At 38.7% G+C, this 17,428-nt stretch overlaps 1 protein-coding gene across 7 annotated transcripts in view; it reads right to left on the bottom strand.

The window, feature by feature from the left end:
- The window catches only part of DNAH8 (dynein axonemal heavy chain 8), a 333,661-nt gene that overhangs the window by 57,876 nt on the left and 258,357 nt on the right, over positions 1 to 17,428 (bottom strand). For 6 of the 7 annotated variants that reach the window (XM_042938633.1, XM_042938632.1, XM_042938634.1 and 3 more), the window contains 3 exons: positions 7,133 to 7,206; positions 4,679 to 4,831; positions 4,151 to 4,306 (listed from right to left, as the gene is read on the bottom strand). In XM_042938633.1, coding sequence (XP_042794567.1) covers positions 4,151 to 4,306; positions 4,679 to 4,831; positions 7,133 to 7,206 — 383 coding nt within the window. Of the gene's footprint in view, positions 1 to 4,150; positions 4,307 to 4,678; positions 4,832 to 5,586; positions 5,766 to 7,132; positions 7,207 to 17,428 lie in introns of those variants that run through there. The other variant, XM_042938638.1, reaches the window with a different exon arrangement.

Raw genomic sequence — 17,428 nt, 5'->3', positions numbered from 1 at the left:
AAAAACTCCAAACCATGGAAAGGACATGAAGATGATGAAGGATTTTTTTTTTAACATTTATTTATTTTTGAGAGAGAGAGAGTGTGTATGTGCGCAAAGGAGGGGCTGAGAGAGAAGGAGACAGAGAATCAGAAGCAGGCTCCAGGCTTTGAGCTGTCAGCAGAGCCCAACAGGGGGCTCGAACTCACAGACTGCAAGATCATGACCTGAGCCAAAGTTGGACACCTAACTGACTGAGCCACTCAGGCACCCCAAGGATTCCTATCTTAAGGGCAGTGGATGTTTGGCAGTCATTCTCAATTCTCAATTCTTCTTGCATATTAGAATCACTTAAGAAGTGTTTTAAAAGACTGAGCACCTCACCTTGCTGCCTCCTCCCTGGGACTCTATGGCCCAGGCAATGGCTAAGAACCATTGCATTAGACATTCATTGGGTCCAATGCACTGTTCAAACAAAATATGGTACATTGACCATCAACAGGAAAAAACCAGAGGTGCCGTTCTGACCTTCCACAGAATACTGCAGAATTTGTGGGAGGACACCATAAATGTAATTATTGAGTTTCAAAAGACCAAGACTCTGGAGGAAGACCTATTTAAAATTAAAATCCTAAAGGGTGAATGTGGCCTTGCTCTGAAACCCAGAATGATGCTGCACTGGAGTATCATAGAGAGAAGATACTAAGGCCAGAGGGAAGCTTCCATTGAGAGTAATCTCCAAGAGGATGTAGAAATGCCCCCAGGGAGTAGTGGCCAAATATAGCTGAAGCACTGGGGATGCTGGGCTCTCTCTGGGAGGGCAGAAGAGCTGGCTGGCTAGAGCAGAGACATCACCCAACTGTGGTAAGGGCGCCATTGCTGCAGTAACTTCCTGGCATATGTGTACAGTAAGTTCCTGGAGGAGAGGAGAGGGAAGCCCAGGAGGGTCTGGGGCAAGAAGAGTTTGGTGCAGAATTGGCTTGTGTATCTCTGTAAGTTCCCATGGAAGCACCCATGGCCTCCTCCTACGAGGTAAGCCTGCTCCTACCTCAACAACAAAACAAATCACACCCTTCACTATGCCGCCCAAGACAGTTGTCCTTGACCAGCCAAGTCTATTCCCCTTCTATGGGAGAGGAGGGGTGTTCATTTTGTTCTCTGTAGCAATGAGCAAGATCCATACAACACATGATGCCCTTGAGCAGGGGTGAGTTGATGGCATGATGCTAAAGCACAGTTCAGTAAGGGAAACTGCACTGGGGGATACACAGTTCTTGCATTTGACCGCTATTTCACCACCAGGTTCTGCGTTCTGACTCGTGATGGGCTCCAGCACGAACCCCTACGCAGCCCTGAAGCTTCAGAGCATGCGACATGAACCAATTCCCTGTTCTTTTTGTCAGTCTCTGCAAGGACAAATGCATATGCATCATGTTTGTATAGAGCAAGGGATAACTAGGTTAACTTGGAGGAATCAATCAGTCAATTAACAAATCAGGTATTGGGCTATTATGTCCAACACTAGAGAAATCTAAGTCACAATCATTCCAACCCAGAACGTCCTTCCTGTAGCAGCTTCACTTCAAACTTTAATGTGCACGTGAATCACTTGGGCATCTTCTTACAATGCAGATTCTGATTCAGCAGGTCTGGGGCCAGCCTGAGATTTTCTCTTACAAGCTCCTGGGCCATGTGGACATTGCTCGCCCCAAACCTGCATTTTCCTATCAGGTAGGTGCCATCCTAACAAGTAAAACAAATTATTTAGGCAATATCACAGTAAATATTTCTGCAAATGAGGAAAACAGAACGGAGGAAGCTATGCTTGGATTATTTGTGCTCCCTGTGTAGTCACAGAACTTGATAATGGAATTTTAGAAATGGGAAAAATCTTGAAAGATCACCTTCTTCTGACTCTAAACACACAGATGAGGAAACAGAGGTCCTGAGAGGCATATAACTTAACAATCCCCACATAGCTAATTGATTTTACCGCAAGCATAATGTCCCAGCCTCCTGATCCTCAATGAGGTTGCTCTATCTAGCACACTATGACTGTATTTTAAGAGACATTCAACCTTTACTTTCACAGCCCTAGCAATGGAGACTTTTTTCTGTTTTAATCCAAATGTATGTCATGTTAAGAGCAAACACTCCTTGACCCCATGACTGGACCACGGCCCCACTGTTGTTCTTCTATTTAGCACTTGGATAATGGCCACAAAAACACAGGTTGCCCCACTGACCATATGGAAAATACCCCCAATCATCTCCCCATGATAAGCTCAGTGGAAGAGTTGAATCATCACTACTGGGAACAGAATCATAAAATATATTATTTGCGAATTGGGAATTAAATAACAGAGTTAAAGTAATATTTGTATTAGAGTATGATAAGGCCTAGCAAAGCAAACAATTCCCAGATAAGAATGTATGAAATAGGCTTCAGTGACTTGAAAGCTGTAATTTACAATCCAAAGGCCACAGTGGGACTTGGTAAAAATAACCACCCACAAAGTGTTTAACCTGGTTTTAACTCTCTCAGGGGGAGGGGGCCAATTCACAGGAGATACACCAATGTCTCCTCTACACAGCTCTCTCCGCTGGGCAGCAGGGAACCTGGCAGAGTGGCAGGGACAAGGAGCCTGAGGGTAAATATGCCCAGTATTCTCTTGGATGAGAACCAAATTCCCCTCCAGCTTTGGGCAGGAGGGGAGAGAGGAGGTGAAGCTCTGTGTGCCACTATGCACAGCTAAGGCAGGCCTCCTAGTACAAGCCAGTGATTCATTCTGTCCTCACTCCAGCCTCAGGGAAGGAGGAAATGTAGAAGGGGTTAAAGGAGCCTGTTCATCTCTCTCCAAAATCAAGGAGTGACTCAAGCACATTAAAATTATACAGCTTTCAAATATGGGACAAAATATAAAATCAAATGTAGAACAAAGCAATAACAAAATGAAAACACCGTATGGCTGCAAAGTCATAAAATTACTAAATTAATATACAAGTGTATGGTAAAAGCAAATAGTAAACAACCTGAAAATGACAGGTAACCACTGTGACTCTTCTTCTCATTGTCACCATCACCTTCGCTGGCTGGCTCAAAACATACCACCACCCGAGGCAGGCAGCATCAGGCTTGACTCCTAGATCTACCACCTATGAAGTTACCCTAACCTCTCCGAGCCTCAATTTCCTCATTTTTATTTTATTTAATTTTTCCTGGGCATGGTTAATTTATTGTCACACACTAAAGGGATGGGGGGATGGACCCGGAGTGAGGCTGGGGCTGCGTTGTCCCTGTGTCTAGTTCTCCTGTTATCTAGGACAGTCCAAGGAACAAATTCCTGAGAGTCTGAGGAAAATTACAGGCATTGCAGTCAGACTGGTTAAATAATCTATGAAAAGCATCTAGCAAATAGTAGCTGCTCCTGCTTTAGTGCTACTATCTTCATTCATTTATTTATACATCTGGACATATTATCAATCAATGTCCTCTGGCTTATTTATTTATTTATTTATTTATTTAAAAGTTTTTTACTTATTTATTTTGAAAGAGAGAGAGAGAGAGTGAGCATGAGTGGGGGAGGGGCAGGGAGAAAGAGACAGAGAATCTCAAGCAGGCTCTCCGCTATCAGCACAGAGCCCAACCCAGGGCTCAATCCCACAGACCATGAGGTCATGACCTGAGCCAAAAATCAAGCGTCGGACGCCCAACCGACTGAGCCACCCAGACACTTCAATTTTCTCTTTTTTAAAATGGTGATACACCATTCTCACTTTGAGAAATGTGACTGTTAGCATTACATGATATAGTACATATAACGCTCCTGGCCAGCATAGGTACTCTGAAAACCAAATTTCTATCTAAATAACCATGTTCATCTCACAAATATTTACTGAGTTCCAGCAATGCCCCAGATGCTCCTATGGCCAGAGAGACTGAGAAGTTACAAAAAGACAAAGTCTTTGCCTTCAAGAATCTTCCGCTCCCATGGCCAGAGTGAGGGACAGGAGCAGGGAAAACATTTAACTACACAGACAAATAGATACTATGCCAGGTGGGGAAAGGGGCCACGAAGGAGAGAAAAGGCAGGGTGAGGTAAGCAGACAGTGCAGCAGAGAAACAATGTATTAGCATCTCCTAAATGTGCAAACTGCTCTCAGAAGTTACCTGCACAGTGGAGTGTAAAAATGCTACTGTGTAAAGCATCGGCTTCCACATGGGTAAATTACTGATATCCAGAAGGTCTTGATTAATTCCGGCAAATGTTCTTTTCAAACCCGCGCGTACGCCTTGGGGCGGCTCATTAGTGAATTTGAGAGAAGTCTGTCGTAAAAAGCAAATGGTAGTTTTGTTTCTAGAAATTATTGTCAAGGATAAAATAGAAATTACAATCCCTCAGACAACAGTATGCTTACGGTACATGGTATGTTGGCTAGAATTCAGCACTGTGTAAACTAATGACATCAATCACAGCTGAAACCCCATGAATTACTACCGAGTCTTATAACTCTTCTGTGGAAATAGTTCCTATATAATATGGATGGTTTAGTTAGGACTTTGACCATTATTACATAAGATCTTACAGACTCTACTGCACCAAAATCCCTGTTGTGGTTTCATCTTTCAATAACGCCACGATGTCATCTTTATTTAAACAACTCTCAAGGAAAAGACACTTATGTCACGGCAACAAACCTGAAGCAACGTAATTGGGAATCGATCATGGGGCTCAGTAGTTATCCATACTCGGAAAGAGTCATCACTGGCTTCCGTGGTAATTAACGTCTCTAGCAATTCTTCCATGAATTCTAGGCCAAGGTGACAATTTTGCAGTAAAACCCAGCCACCCTGTATTCAAAAATGATTTCATATTAATATCTTGTAATTTTTTGTTACAATTTTATTAAAACAAAATGTACGATTGAAAAAAAAACCCTTTGCTTAGCGCATGTAAATACTGTTTTGAGCACCTATTTTTGGTAAGATGATTTTATGTCAATACAAACATTTTCTTCTGCTACTGGTAAATCTGGTTACTTGGAATCAAGTGGGTTCAAAACAATAGTACTCAGCCACCCCAGGTTCAGAAGGAAACAGAAATGAAAGCTTGAAGCCCTGTGTAAGTACAGTGTGTGCACCATCTAATGGTAGGAACAGGTATTTTGGAATTTGTAACAACGCGTCCTAAGGTGAATCGGAACTGACTCACCTCCGAACCAAATCATCCGTAGTCACAGAGAGAGATGCACATTATCTCATGAAAGATGGAGACAATACATGTGGTGACTTGTGCTACCATAATGTAAAATAAACATTTGTTGTCATCACCGCTCCCATATAGTCCCAAAGCCACAAAATGTACTAAGCACTCACTACCTTAATACTTGCTAAAACTGTCTTTAACAATATAAGTCACATAGCCAATGCTGCTCTATGAGAACACAGGTTGTTTTTTTTTTTTTTTAACCAGACAACATGTTGATACCCTGATATAAAGATCAGATCAATACAGCTACAAAATAGTGAGCGCAGTAAATACACGGTAATTCTTGTGTGTTATGCCTCCTACCGTGAGAGAAAATACAACTCAACTGGCTTCAGCAGCAAAGGGGACGTGTTCGTCTAGACAACAGGGGGCTGCAGAGTAAGATGGACTTCGTAGTTAGTTTGTGCCGCAGGGATCCAGTTACTCGCTGGGTATTCCATTTCATTCCACAATGTCAGTTTCACCTCAAAAATCTGGTGGCCCTCAAGGGGCAATGTGGCTGTACCTGTTCATGGGCTGTTGGTTTGTTTGTTGGTTTGTTTGTTTCTCAAAATGTCATTATTATCCATACTTATCCCACCTTGAGAAACAGGACATGGAAGTTATAAAAGCTAATATTCCAAAGAAGGTTAGTGTGAATGTACTGCTGAAATTTAGAAGTTTCTCATTCACGGAAACTAAAGAAACTATTTAAGACCCAGAATTAAACTGTCAAATCACTCCTTGGAGTGAATCACTTGATCTGAGTAAAAATAATTATATGTAACTGCCTTGATATATATAAATTAGATACAATAGATTATTGAATATAATTAAGTGATAAAGAAAAAGGCTTAGGGCACTTGAGAAATAATGACTAACTTGAGAATTCGATGGCCCAAGCAGAGCCTTAGCTCATTAACCCTCTCTTGTCATTAATTCCCAAGAAAAAGCTGCACCAAAGTTGCTACAGACATTTGGAGATCAAAAGCTTAGAAATAAACCGAGATCTTACTTTATTTTTGTAAGTGGTACAATTTCTTATCACAGCTGAAATTGTTATCAACCAAGCATCTCTAGAAAATTAATGTCCTGTGTATTATTAGGTGTGATGGAAAATATTTCTCAAGAGTCCATCCAGCTTGCAATTTTCAATAAAAACCATCATCAATATTTAAACATAACATCCTCAAATATTTCTTATTCATCTGCAACTATCCACTAATGAAAAGAATAAAGTCTGACTTTAACCAAAAATTGAAATGTAACTGTCTCGGTCTGTCACTTCTTAAGCACTATCTATTAATGTTGATTGTCAAATTCCAAGACTTGCTAGAGCTCCATTCCTAGAAACCAGAAAGTGTGTCTGCCAAGTTGTCAAAAAAAAAAAATATTTAGTGAAAATAAGATAGAGCTTACACTATAGAAAATAAAACAAGCTTTTTGTGGGGATGTCAGGAGCAAACCAGCTTGCAGTTTAAAATTCGTTGGTAATCAGGGATGCCTGGGTGGTTCAGTTGGTTAAGTTTCCAACTCTCGATTTTGGCTCAGGTCATGATCCCACACTTTGTGAGACTGAGCTCTGCATTAGGTTCTGCACTGACAGCGTGGAGCCTGCTTGGGATTCTCTCTCTCTCCCTCTCTCTCTCTCTGTCCGTCTCTTTCTCTCTCTCTCTCTCTCTCTCTTAAAATAAACAAATAATAAAAACATTAAAAACTTTAAAATCCATTGGTAATCACAGATTGACTATACATACATTAAAAAAAAAAAAAAAAGGAAAATGATGATGGAGCACCACAGGCACAATGCTTAAGCCATCACTGTGGCAGTCCCAGGTAGACCTGATGTCCAGAGGACTAATAGCAAGAATGATGCACTAGGAGTAGTTGTCCTTGTCACCTACCTGCTGCATGGACACCTGAATCAGCTTTCGAGCATGTACCTCCTGTCCTTGCCCCATTGAGATAGTTCTGCATTCTGTAACATAGGAGAAGGACCACTGTGATAAGATGTAAATTTTGTAACAGGATTGGGACAAAAAAAATAATTCCTCAATGGTCATGGCCTCCCTCCCGCCATGGCTTCTAACAAGGGCCCTTGTTACTCAAACAGGTGTGGCCTTTGGTTGTGTTGATGACAGAAATGAGCGGGACAGAAACTGGAGGCACTGTCTGGAAAGCTGAGGGCAAAGACATACAAAGGACACGAGGTTGGGTTTTTAGAGAGTTTGGGGATTTTGGAAATGAGGTGATCACAGGTATTTAGAGGGAAAGAGGATTTTTGAGTTTTGCTGTATATTTTGATTAGAATCTTTCTTTGGTGTTTTAACAGATGCTTCAGTGAAAATTTAATTGGGTTTTTATTCTTTTAAGATGTCAGGGTTGCAGTGCTTTCTGTCCATTTTGGGTTTGTTTGCATGATTGTCTATTTTCCGAGATAGAACTCAAGGCAACTCAGCCCCAGGAGGACTGTATTCAGGGGTAACTGCTCCTTAGATTAGATCACCACCTTGGAACTAAGCATGAAGAGAAAGTGGAGGCCACTCCAACATCAGAAGTACGACTACAATTCGGGGGAGAATCCGCTATTTAGACTCTTTAGTGCATTTGAGGTCCCAGGCAGAGAACCCACTTGCACCGTGCCACATGAACTCACTAAATGAAGAAGTCTCTGAATCATGCTTGTGAAACTGGAATTGGAAATTAATTCTCAAGCAAACTTTTGTAGACCCAATTTCCTTGAGTTTTAGGGGCATGATCTCAGGGCCAGAAAAGGATGTCAGTGGAGACATTGCGAAGCAGGGAATGTTTTTGCCCTTCTATCCCAGATGAGCCTGGATCCTCAGTGAAGTGGGGCACTGTGGTAGCGAAAACAGTGAGGCTAACTTGGGAACCACTAGAGGAGGTTATAAGTGATGGAGAAATTTATGGGGTGGGAGGAAGTATGTCAGGAACCAGAGAAGTTGTCAGGACACACATCATTTGAACAGCACTGCATGGCTAATGGACAGAAATTCTGTGAGGCTCTGTAAATTGCAACATTAGAGACTATTCATAAACTCAGGGTCACAGGGAGAAACTTTGCAAGGGTGCCTGACAGAGGATTGTCATAGATATTTTGTAGATATCAGTGCACCGCTTGAAGAATCAGGAATTGCAAGAGGCTGAGGTGGAACCAGGCACTGCTCCCAGAGAAAGCCGAGAAGAATCCACACAACCTACCAAAGGAGAAGAAAAGGGAGGTGGGACTTGAATGGAGGAGCCTCTGGATCATTCAAAGAGATGCTGAGCCCTTCATTTGAAGAACACACAAATGTTCAGTTGGTCAATGGGGGGAAGATTTGATAGGGACAAACAGTGATAACACATTGAGTGTGAGCCACAGTCTATCTCCTGTCTCCTTCCAACTCTTCTGAAATACACCTTTGAAAAGGAAGAGCTGCTTTCCATTTAGGTGGCCTGACTTTCTAATATTGATCCATGAATGGATTAGGAGGAGACTTAGAGGCATCCCTTCAAAACACACCCAGAATCTGCTCACTTGTCCACATCTCCACTTTCATTCCCTGGCCCAAGGTTCCATCATCTTTCGCCTGGATTTTTGCAAAAGCTTAACCAGTGACCTCACTCGCACTCCTGTCCCCTGCTCTTGTTCCCTACTAGCTCTTCTTCCCCCAGCAGACAGAGGGATTAGCCCTAAATCAGATCATGTCCATGCTCTACTCAGAACCATCTGATGGCTTCCCATCTCATTCAGAGCAAAACCCAAAATCCAGTGCAAAGTTCTTAGCTACAGCCTCTAAACACACACAATAGCCCCCACTGCAGACACACACACAGACACACACACACACACTCTCTCTCTCTCTCCCTTTACACACTCCACATACCCCACATACACACTCTACACACTATCTCTTCTCCACACACACACTCTTTACACACTCTACATACACACTACACGTACACATTCTCCACACTCTCCCTCTACACATACTCTACACACACACCTACACACTTTACACACACACACTACATGTGCACACTCTACACACACTCTATCCACACACACACCTAAACACTCTCCACACACACTCTACACACATACTACACGTACACACTCTACACATATACTCTCCACACACACACTTTACACAGTCTACACACACTCGACACACTCTCTACACACACACTCTTTACACACTCTACATGAACACACTCTACACACATTCTACATACACACTCACGAACACACACTACACACACTCACAAACTCACACGAACACACTACAAACACACTCTACACACACACTACATGCACACACTCAACACACACACTGCATGAACACAATACACACACACACACACACACACACACACACACACACACACACACACCTTACCTCACTACTCTCCCCCCGCTCAGCCATTCACTCTCCTCCAGCTGCAATGGCCTGCTCCCCAGGCACACTCCAGCTTCACTGCTATTCCCTCTGCCTGAAAGATGTCCCCCTGAGAGCTGCACTGCCTCACTTCCTTCACACTGCAGATCTTCCTCACCCTCTTAGCAAGGCTTCCCTGTCCCATCCCATGTAAAACAGCACACCTCTCCCATCACTCTGTCCCTCACGCTGCTTCTTTCTTAGCAGGTTATGTACTTTTCTTGTTAGCATAGTATATACTCACTTGTTTGTCGGTTATTGTCTGTTTTACCCCCACACTAGAATGTGAGCCCCAGGAAAGGGAGGAGCTAGATCCCGGTGGCTAGCCCAGCACCTGAACAGTGGGTGGCATGCAGTAGGTGCTCAATAACTCTTTCCTTAAACTTTTAAAACTGAAGTATAATTTACTCTTTCAAAGTATATAATTCAATGTTTTTTAGTTTACTCATCACATTGTGGAACTATCACTTCCATCTAATTCCAGAACATTCTCATCATCCCCAAGGGAAATCACACACCCATTCGTGGTCACTCCCCATGACCCCTCCCAACCAGGAACCACTAATCTACTTTCTGTCTCTATTCTAGACATTTAATATAAATGGAATCATACAATATGTGACTTCTGGTTCTGTCCCCTTTTACTAGCATAATGTTGTCAGGGTTCATTCATGTTGTGGCATGGATCACAACTTCATTCCTTTTTATGGCTGAGTAGCAGTCCACTGCATGGATGGACCACATTTTGTTTACCCACTCATCAGCTGATGGACATTTGGGCTGTTTCCACTTTTTGGCTAGTATGAATAATGAACACGAATGCTATGAACATTCGTGTATAAGTCTTTGTGCGGACATATATTCAATTCACTTCATTATATACTTAGAAGTAGAATTACTGGGTCATATTGTAACTTTATGTTTAACTTTTTGAAGAACTGACAGACTGTTTTGCAAAACAGTTGCCCCATTTTACATTCCCATCGGCAATGCATAAAAGTTCTAATTTTTCCACTTCCTTACCCACACTTGTTACTGCCCATCTTTTTCTTTCAACCTATCTTATTGGGAGTGAGGTGGTTATCTCATTGTAGTTCTGACTTGCATCTCCCTAATGACTAATGATGTTGACGATATTTTCGTGTGCTTGCTGGTCATTTATATATCTTCTTTGGAGAAATATCTATTCAAATTCTTTGCTCACTTTTAAATTGGGTATTAGACTTTTCATTGTTGAATTGTAAGGGTTCTTTATATGCTCTGTATACCAGACCCTTGTCAGATTTATGATTTATAAATGCTTTCTCTCATTTGTAAGTTGCCTTTTTCACTTTCTTTGATGGCACCCTTTGAAGTACAAAAGTTTCAAATTTTGAGGAAATCCAATTTATTCATTGTCTCTTTTATTGCTTACGTTTTTGACGTCATATCTAGAAAACCACTGCCTAATCCAAGGTCACAAAGATTTACTCCTGTTTTCTTTAAGAGTTTTATAGTTTTAGCCCTTACATTTGTCTCTGGTCAATTTTGAGTTGATTTTTGTATATGGTATGATATAAAGGTCGAACTCCATTCTTTTAAAAATAGATATCAGTTTTTCCAGCACCATTTGTTGAAAAGACTATCTTTTCCCTCATCCAACAGCTTGGAACCCTTGTTGAAAATCACTTGGGCATATATGTTAGGGGTTATTTATGGGACTGCAATTCAATTCCATGGATATATATGTCTATTGTTATGCCAGCACCATCTTGTTTGAATTACTGTATCTTTATAGTAAGTTTTGAATTCAGGAAGTATGAGACCTACAGCTTTGTTCTTCCTTGTCAAAACTGTTTTGGTCCTTCTGTGTCCTATGTATTTCTCTATGAATTTTAGGATCAGCTTGTCAATTTACACAAAAAAAGGCAGCTGGGATTTTGATGGGGGTTATGTTAAATCTGTAGACCCATTTGGAGAGTGGATCCATTTGGACATCTTACCAATATTAAGTCTTCTGACCCATGAACACAGGATGTCTTCCCGTATATTTATTCTTCTTTAATTTTTTTCAATTATGTTTTGCACTTTTCAATGTATAAGTCTTGAAATTATTTGTTAAGTTTATTCCTAAGTATTTTTTATGATGCCATAAATGGAATTTCACGTATAATCTCATTTTTGGATGGCTCTGGCTATTGTATAGAAAAATAATAAATTTTCAAATATTGATCTTATATCCTGCAATCTTGTTGACCTCATTTATTACCTCTAATAGTTTTTGTTTGTTTGTTTTTTGGTGGGCTTCTTAGGACTTTCTATATACAAAATCATGTAATCTGTAAATAGAAATCATTTTACTTCTTCTTCTGGTCTGACTGCCCTGTCTACAACTCCAATACGGTGCTGAATGGAAGTGGTGAGGGTCTTGCTCCTGATCTTTGGGGGGAAAGCATTCAGCCTTTCACCATTAAATATGATGTTAGCTGTGGGTTTTTGGTAGGTGCTCTTTATTAGTTTGAACAAATTTTTATTCCATTTTATTCTTGTTTGTTTTCATCATGAAAGAGTGTTGAATTTTTTTCAATGCCCCTTCTGCATTTATTCAGATAATTATGCGGATTTTGTTCCTTATTCTATTCATATGGCATATTATATTGGTTAATTTCATATGTAATTAACCTTGCACTCTTGGGATAAATCCACCTGGCTATAGTACATAATCCTTTTTTTAGTTTTAATTTTGTTTAAGTTTGTTTATGTATTTTTGAGAGAGAGAGAGACAGCACACCAGGAAAGGACAGAGAGAGAGGGTGAGAGAGAGAATCCCAGCAGACTTCATGCCACCAGCGTGGTGCCTGATGTAGGGCTTGAACTCACAAACCATGAGATCTTGACCTGAGCTGAAGTCAGACGCTTAACCAATGGAGACAGCCAGGCGCCCCGTGCATAATCCTTTTTATAGGGTGCTGGATTTTGTTTGAAAGTAGTTTGTTGGGATTTTTGCTTCTATATTCATAAGGGATATTGGTTTTCTTTTCTTGTGGTATCTTTGTTCTGGAATTGGTAATAGTGGTCTCATAAAATGAGTTGGGAAGTGCTCCCTCCTCTTTTATTTTTTGGAAAAGTTTGTGAAGAATTGGTGTTATTTTTTAAATGTTTGGTAGAGATCACCAGTGAAGCCATCTGGCCCTGGTATTTTCTTTGTGGAAGTTTTTGGTTACTAAATCAGTATTTTTACTTCTTATAGTTCTCTTCAGGTTTTCTGTTTCTTCTTGAGTCACTTCCAGTAGTTGTCTCTTGCTAATAATTTGCCCACTTCATTTGGGCTATCTAATTTGTTGGCATAATTGTTCATAGTATTCTCTTATGATATTTTTAAATTTTTGTCAGGTCAATAGTGATGTTTCCCCCTATCATTCCTGATTTAATAAACTTAATCTTCTCTCCCTTACTCTTGGTCAAACTGAAGATTTATCAATTATTGGTATTTTCCTTTTTCTTCCTTCCTTCCTTCCTTTCCTTTCCTTTCTTTCCTTTTTATTTATTTTTTTTATCTTTTTACTGTGAGGTAATGGCATATATTATCCATTATGGAGACTTTCCCTTTTCTTATTTAAGCTTCTATTTCTGTATAACCTTTGGGACTTACTTCCATGGTTTGTCTACTAAGTCCTGGGAATGAATTTCCCTGTACCACTCTTTATTTCCCTTGCCATCAAATGTTCACTTATCTCTTTATGACTTTGGGCAAGTTAATGATCATCAAATAATATTTTCTGATCTTTATAAAAGGATAATTTCAATTAACCTCTTTGCGTATTTCACAGTCTTGTGGAGGTGGGGTTTATGGAGTGGGGCTCAATATATTACCAACATTCTAATTTGTTTTTTTCACTCGTGGTTGTTAGTAGGTGTTTGTTGGTCTTTTCGAAGAAGATACTGTGTTGATTCTTTGTTGTTTCTGTATGCTCCGTTTCATTTCTTTCCACTGAAACATTTATTGTTTCCTTTAGCTTGCTTTGGGTTTAATTTACTCTTCTTTTCCTGGTATCTTAAGGCAGAAGTTCAAGTTATTGACTTGCAAACTTTCTTCATTTTTAACATAGGTCAATAAATATTTCATAAATTTTCTGAATGGTCTGGAACAACTAGATTGATTGACATTGGAAAAGTGATGAAGCTTTGCCCTTAAGAAGAAAAGGTCCCAAAGGGCAGGGACCAGTGAGATAAGATGCAGTACAAGACCAAATTTCTAGAAAGGGTAAAGAAAGATGCCACAACATCATAAGAGGAATTCTCAAAAGAAAGATGGATGCAGAAGGTATTGTAGGAAGTGTTGCTGCAGATAATAAAGTATAATTACACTTTGGTGTTTGGGCTTTTTGTTTGTTTGTATTTGAGAGACTTTAATAAGAATTCAACTGCTTTTCCATTTCTTTCCAAAATTAGGCTTGTGTCTTTTTCCCTTTTTCGCTTTCTTTTTTTAAAACTTCTTATATCTAGTTAAGTAGTATACGCTCATAGTGAAAGCACTATACAGAAAGGTATAGAGAAGAAAATGAAAGTCGTGAATATCCCTCCCTAGATTTTCATTCTAAACTTTTTAATATGCACAATACACAATCGCTTACCCTCATTTTAAAATTCAAAACGTCCTGAAAACTGAAAATTTTGCAGAAAATCATTTTAGTGGCAAAACTTGACCTGACTGGATATGAGGCTATTTACAGACTTTACTCCTATGTCTATGAGTATTAATACTCTTATTTGCAGTATATTATATAATATATGAAATATTATCTTTCTAAAAGGTGGACTATTCTGATTTCTGAAGTATATCTGGCCCCAAGGATTTTGAATAAGGGATTGTAAGCCTAGCTATATTAAAAATTATATATATATATATATATATATATATATATGTATGTATTATATATATACATACACTCACAGATGTTATTCTAAATCTCTACTTCTTAACAGCATATTGTGAGTATTTTACTGTCATTAAATATTATTGGAAAAATTTTTAATGGTACCATAATATTCCATCATGTTGATGCCTTCTTATTCATTCAACTCTAGCCTTTTCTATATATGAGACATTTTCAATTTTTCAATATTATAAATAGCACTAGATTAAACATCTTTGTATATAAATTTTGATATGTATCTCTTGATATGTTCTTGGAAGGAATTCATACATATAGAATCGTCAAGACAAAGCACAAATATTTTAAAGATTTGTGATATATACATTAAAAAGGACTGCCAGTGTCTCCAGCTAAAATGGAAGGCTGTCATTCCCAGCCCACATGTCCATCCTCATTTGTGCTAATGGCGCTTTGACATACAGAAGTTTCAAAACTTCATCACTCCAAACTATCCGCCTTGGTTTTAGATTCTGATATTATGATTAAGAAAATCTTAGCTACCCCAATAGTACCAATACATTCTTTTTTTTTTCTTCTATAGCTTAATTAACCTAGAATTTACTTTGGAGTTTAAAGTAAGATAAAATTGTTACTTTTTCTAAAGTTAACCGGCTAGCCCAACAATGTCTATTGACTAATCCATTTTTCCTCCATTGATTTGAAATGTGAATCTTATCATAGACTAAGCTTATTATAGATACTAGAGCCTAATCTGAGGCCTTTCATTTTGCTTTATTGATCTGTTTATCTACTCTGAGCTAGTTCCACACTGATTAAATTATTGCCATTTGATAAAGGTTTCCAAATCCAGTGGTGCTCATTCCCCATTATTCTTTTTCCTTTTCAAAGTTTTCTTGGTTATTCTTGTCCATTTATTGTTCTAGATGATCTAAGATCTTTCTACTATCCAATTAGAACAAGAAATATAGTTGGAATTTCAATTAGACTTTCCTTCAATTTATAGATTAATTTAGCAACTATTGACATCTTTACAATATTGAATCTTTACACTGGGAATGTGGTTTGACTCTCCATTTATTCTATCCTACTGTTATGCCTCTAAGAAAGTTTTATAGTTTTCTTCTAATAGGTATTTTAAAAATTATTCCCCAGTTTTATTTTTATTGCTATAGTGAATGGGATTTTTTACATTTTATTTTACAAGATTGTTCCATTGATTTCTTTAATATATTTATTTTGTGATCAGCCACCTTACCAAACTGTCCCGTTAAATCTAATAGTTCTTCAGTTGATTCATTTGTGTTTGTAGTTAGACAATTACACTGCCTGAGAGTAATGATGATTTTTGTCCTTCCTTTCCAATAGTTATATCTTTTATTTATGATTCTTACAATACATTAGCTATATCTTCCACAATAGTGCTCAATAATAGTGGTGATAGCAGACATCTTTATCTTATTCTTGACTTTAATGTGTCTAGTTGTTTACCAGTAAGTAAAATGTTGATGTCTGAAGTTCATATTCATTATCATATTAATAAAATGTTATATGTATCAGCTTCTTAAAAGTCGAATACAAATGTTTAATTTTTATAAAAAGGCTTTTCAGCACCTATCAAGGTAATAATATGATAGCCTAAGGAAGAGTCTTTTACTTATTGTTGTGATGAGATTTCTTAATACTATATCTTTCTTATACCCACCCATGCATTCCTTCTTGGTCAAAGAAAATTACTATTGTTTTGTACGTTATTTTTTTTAATGACACAATGATTTCTTTTTGTTTGCATTTCAGTTAAGATCTTTACATTTACATTGACAGGCAGCGTCAATTTGTAGTTTTATTTCTTTTATGAAGTTATTACTATCTTGTCTGTTTCTATCAAGATAATGCTATTCCCTCAAAATAAGGAGGAAAATGTATCATCTTTTCCTATGTTCTGAAATGGAATAAAGTATGTGAAAGTTTTAGGAGATTTACTAAAAAAAAACCAAGCCCAGAGCCTCTGCTCAGGTCATAACGTAAAAACTTCTAATTTTTCTCATCTTGATTATTGGTGTATTCAGGTTTTTCGCCCTTTCTGAGAAAATTTTATAAGTTTGTATTTTTCTACAAACTTGTCCATTTTAATGATATTTTTAAGTTTATTACCATAACTATGCACTGTTCTCCTGTTATTTAAATTTTTTCATCTGTATGTGTTTTTATGCCCATTTCCTCATTCCTACTTCAGTATATTTGTGGGTTTGTATTTTACTTGTTCTGTTTCACTTGTGTTTGGATTCTATCTTCAAACCCAGCCATCCTCTTTCTCCGTTATCCAGGCTCTGGTAGGGTTCTCATGCTAAAGACACCTGTCTTCTCTCTTGCCCAGGCACACAGTGTTTCTGGGCAAAATTTGTCTGCTCCAAATCTCTCACTGCAGAGTCTGACAGGCACCTGACAATATCCATAGTGAGAAGCTTTTCTTTTCTTACAAAAATGTATTTGATTTGGTCCCATTCCTCAAGTTGCTGTCTGGTAACTGGTTAATTCATCCAATGAAGGCGGTGAAAGGGAATGAAAGAACAGACCACTGCAGTGGGATTTGGAAGCCCTGAGATAAGGCCTGAATTGGGTCTGTCCCCAGCCAGCTGTATGGCCCAATCTCTAGACTTTAGTTTCCCCAGCTGTAAAATAAGGTAGTTGGATTTCAAGATTTCCAGCCTATTCACCTTAAGTATCCTATGATTGTCTAGTATCCAGTTATCCAAATAAAATCTTTCTAGTTGAGACTAGATTACTATGTTATTCTGTACATATTATAGTTTCATTTTCACAGATATTTGGGGGATAGTAAATAGCATGAGACTTTCTAGCATTCTCAAAACTTATTCATCAA

Source organism: Panthera leo, chromosome B2 (genome assembly GCF_018350215.1).
Source record: "Panthera leo isolate Ple1 chromosome B2, P.leo_Ple1_pat1.1, whole genome shotgun sequence".
NCBI classification, from domain to species: Eukaryota; Metazoa; Chordata; class Mammalia; order Carnivora; family Felidae; genus Panthera; species Panthera leo.
The sequence above is the reverse complement of the archived record's forward strand: the minus strand, read 5'-3'. Positions and strand labels throughout refer to the sequence as shown.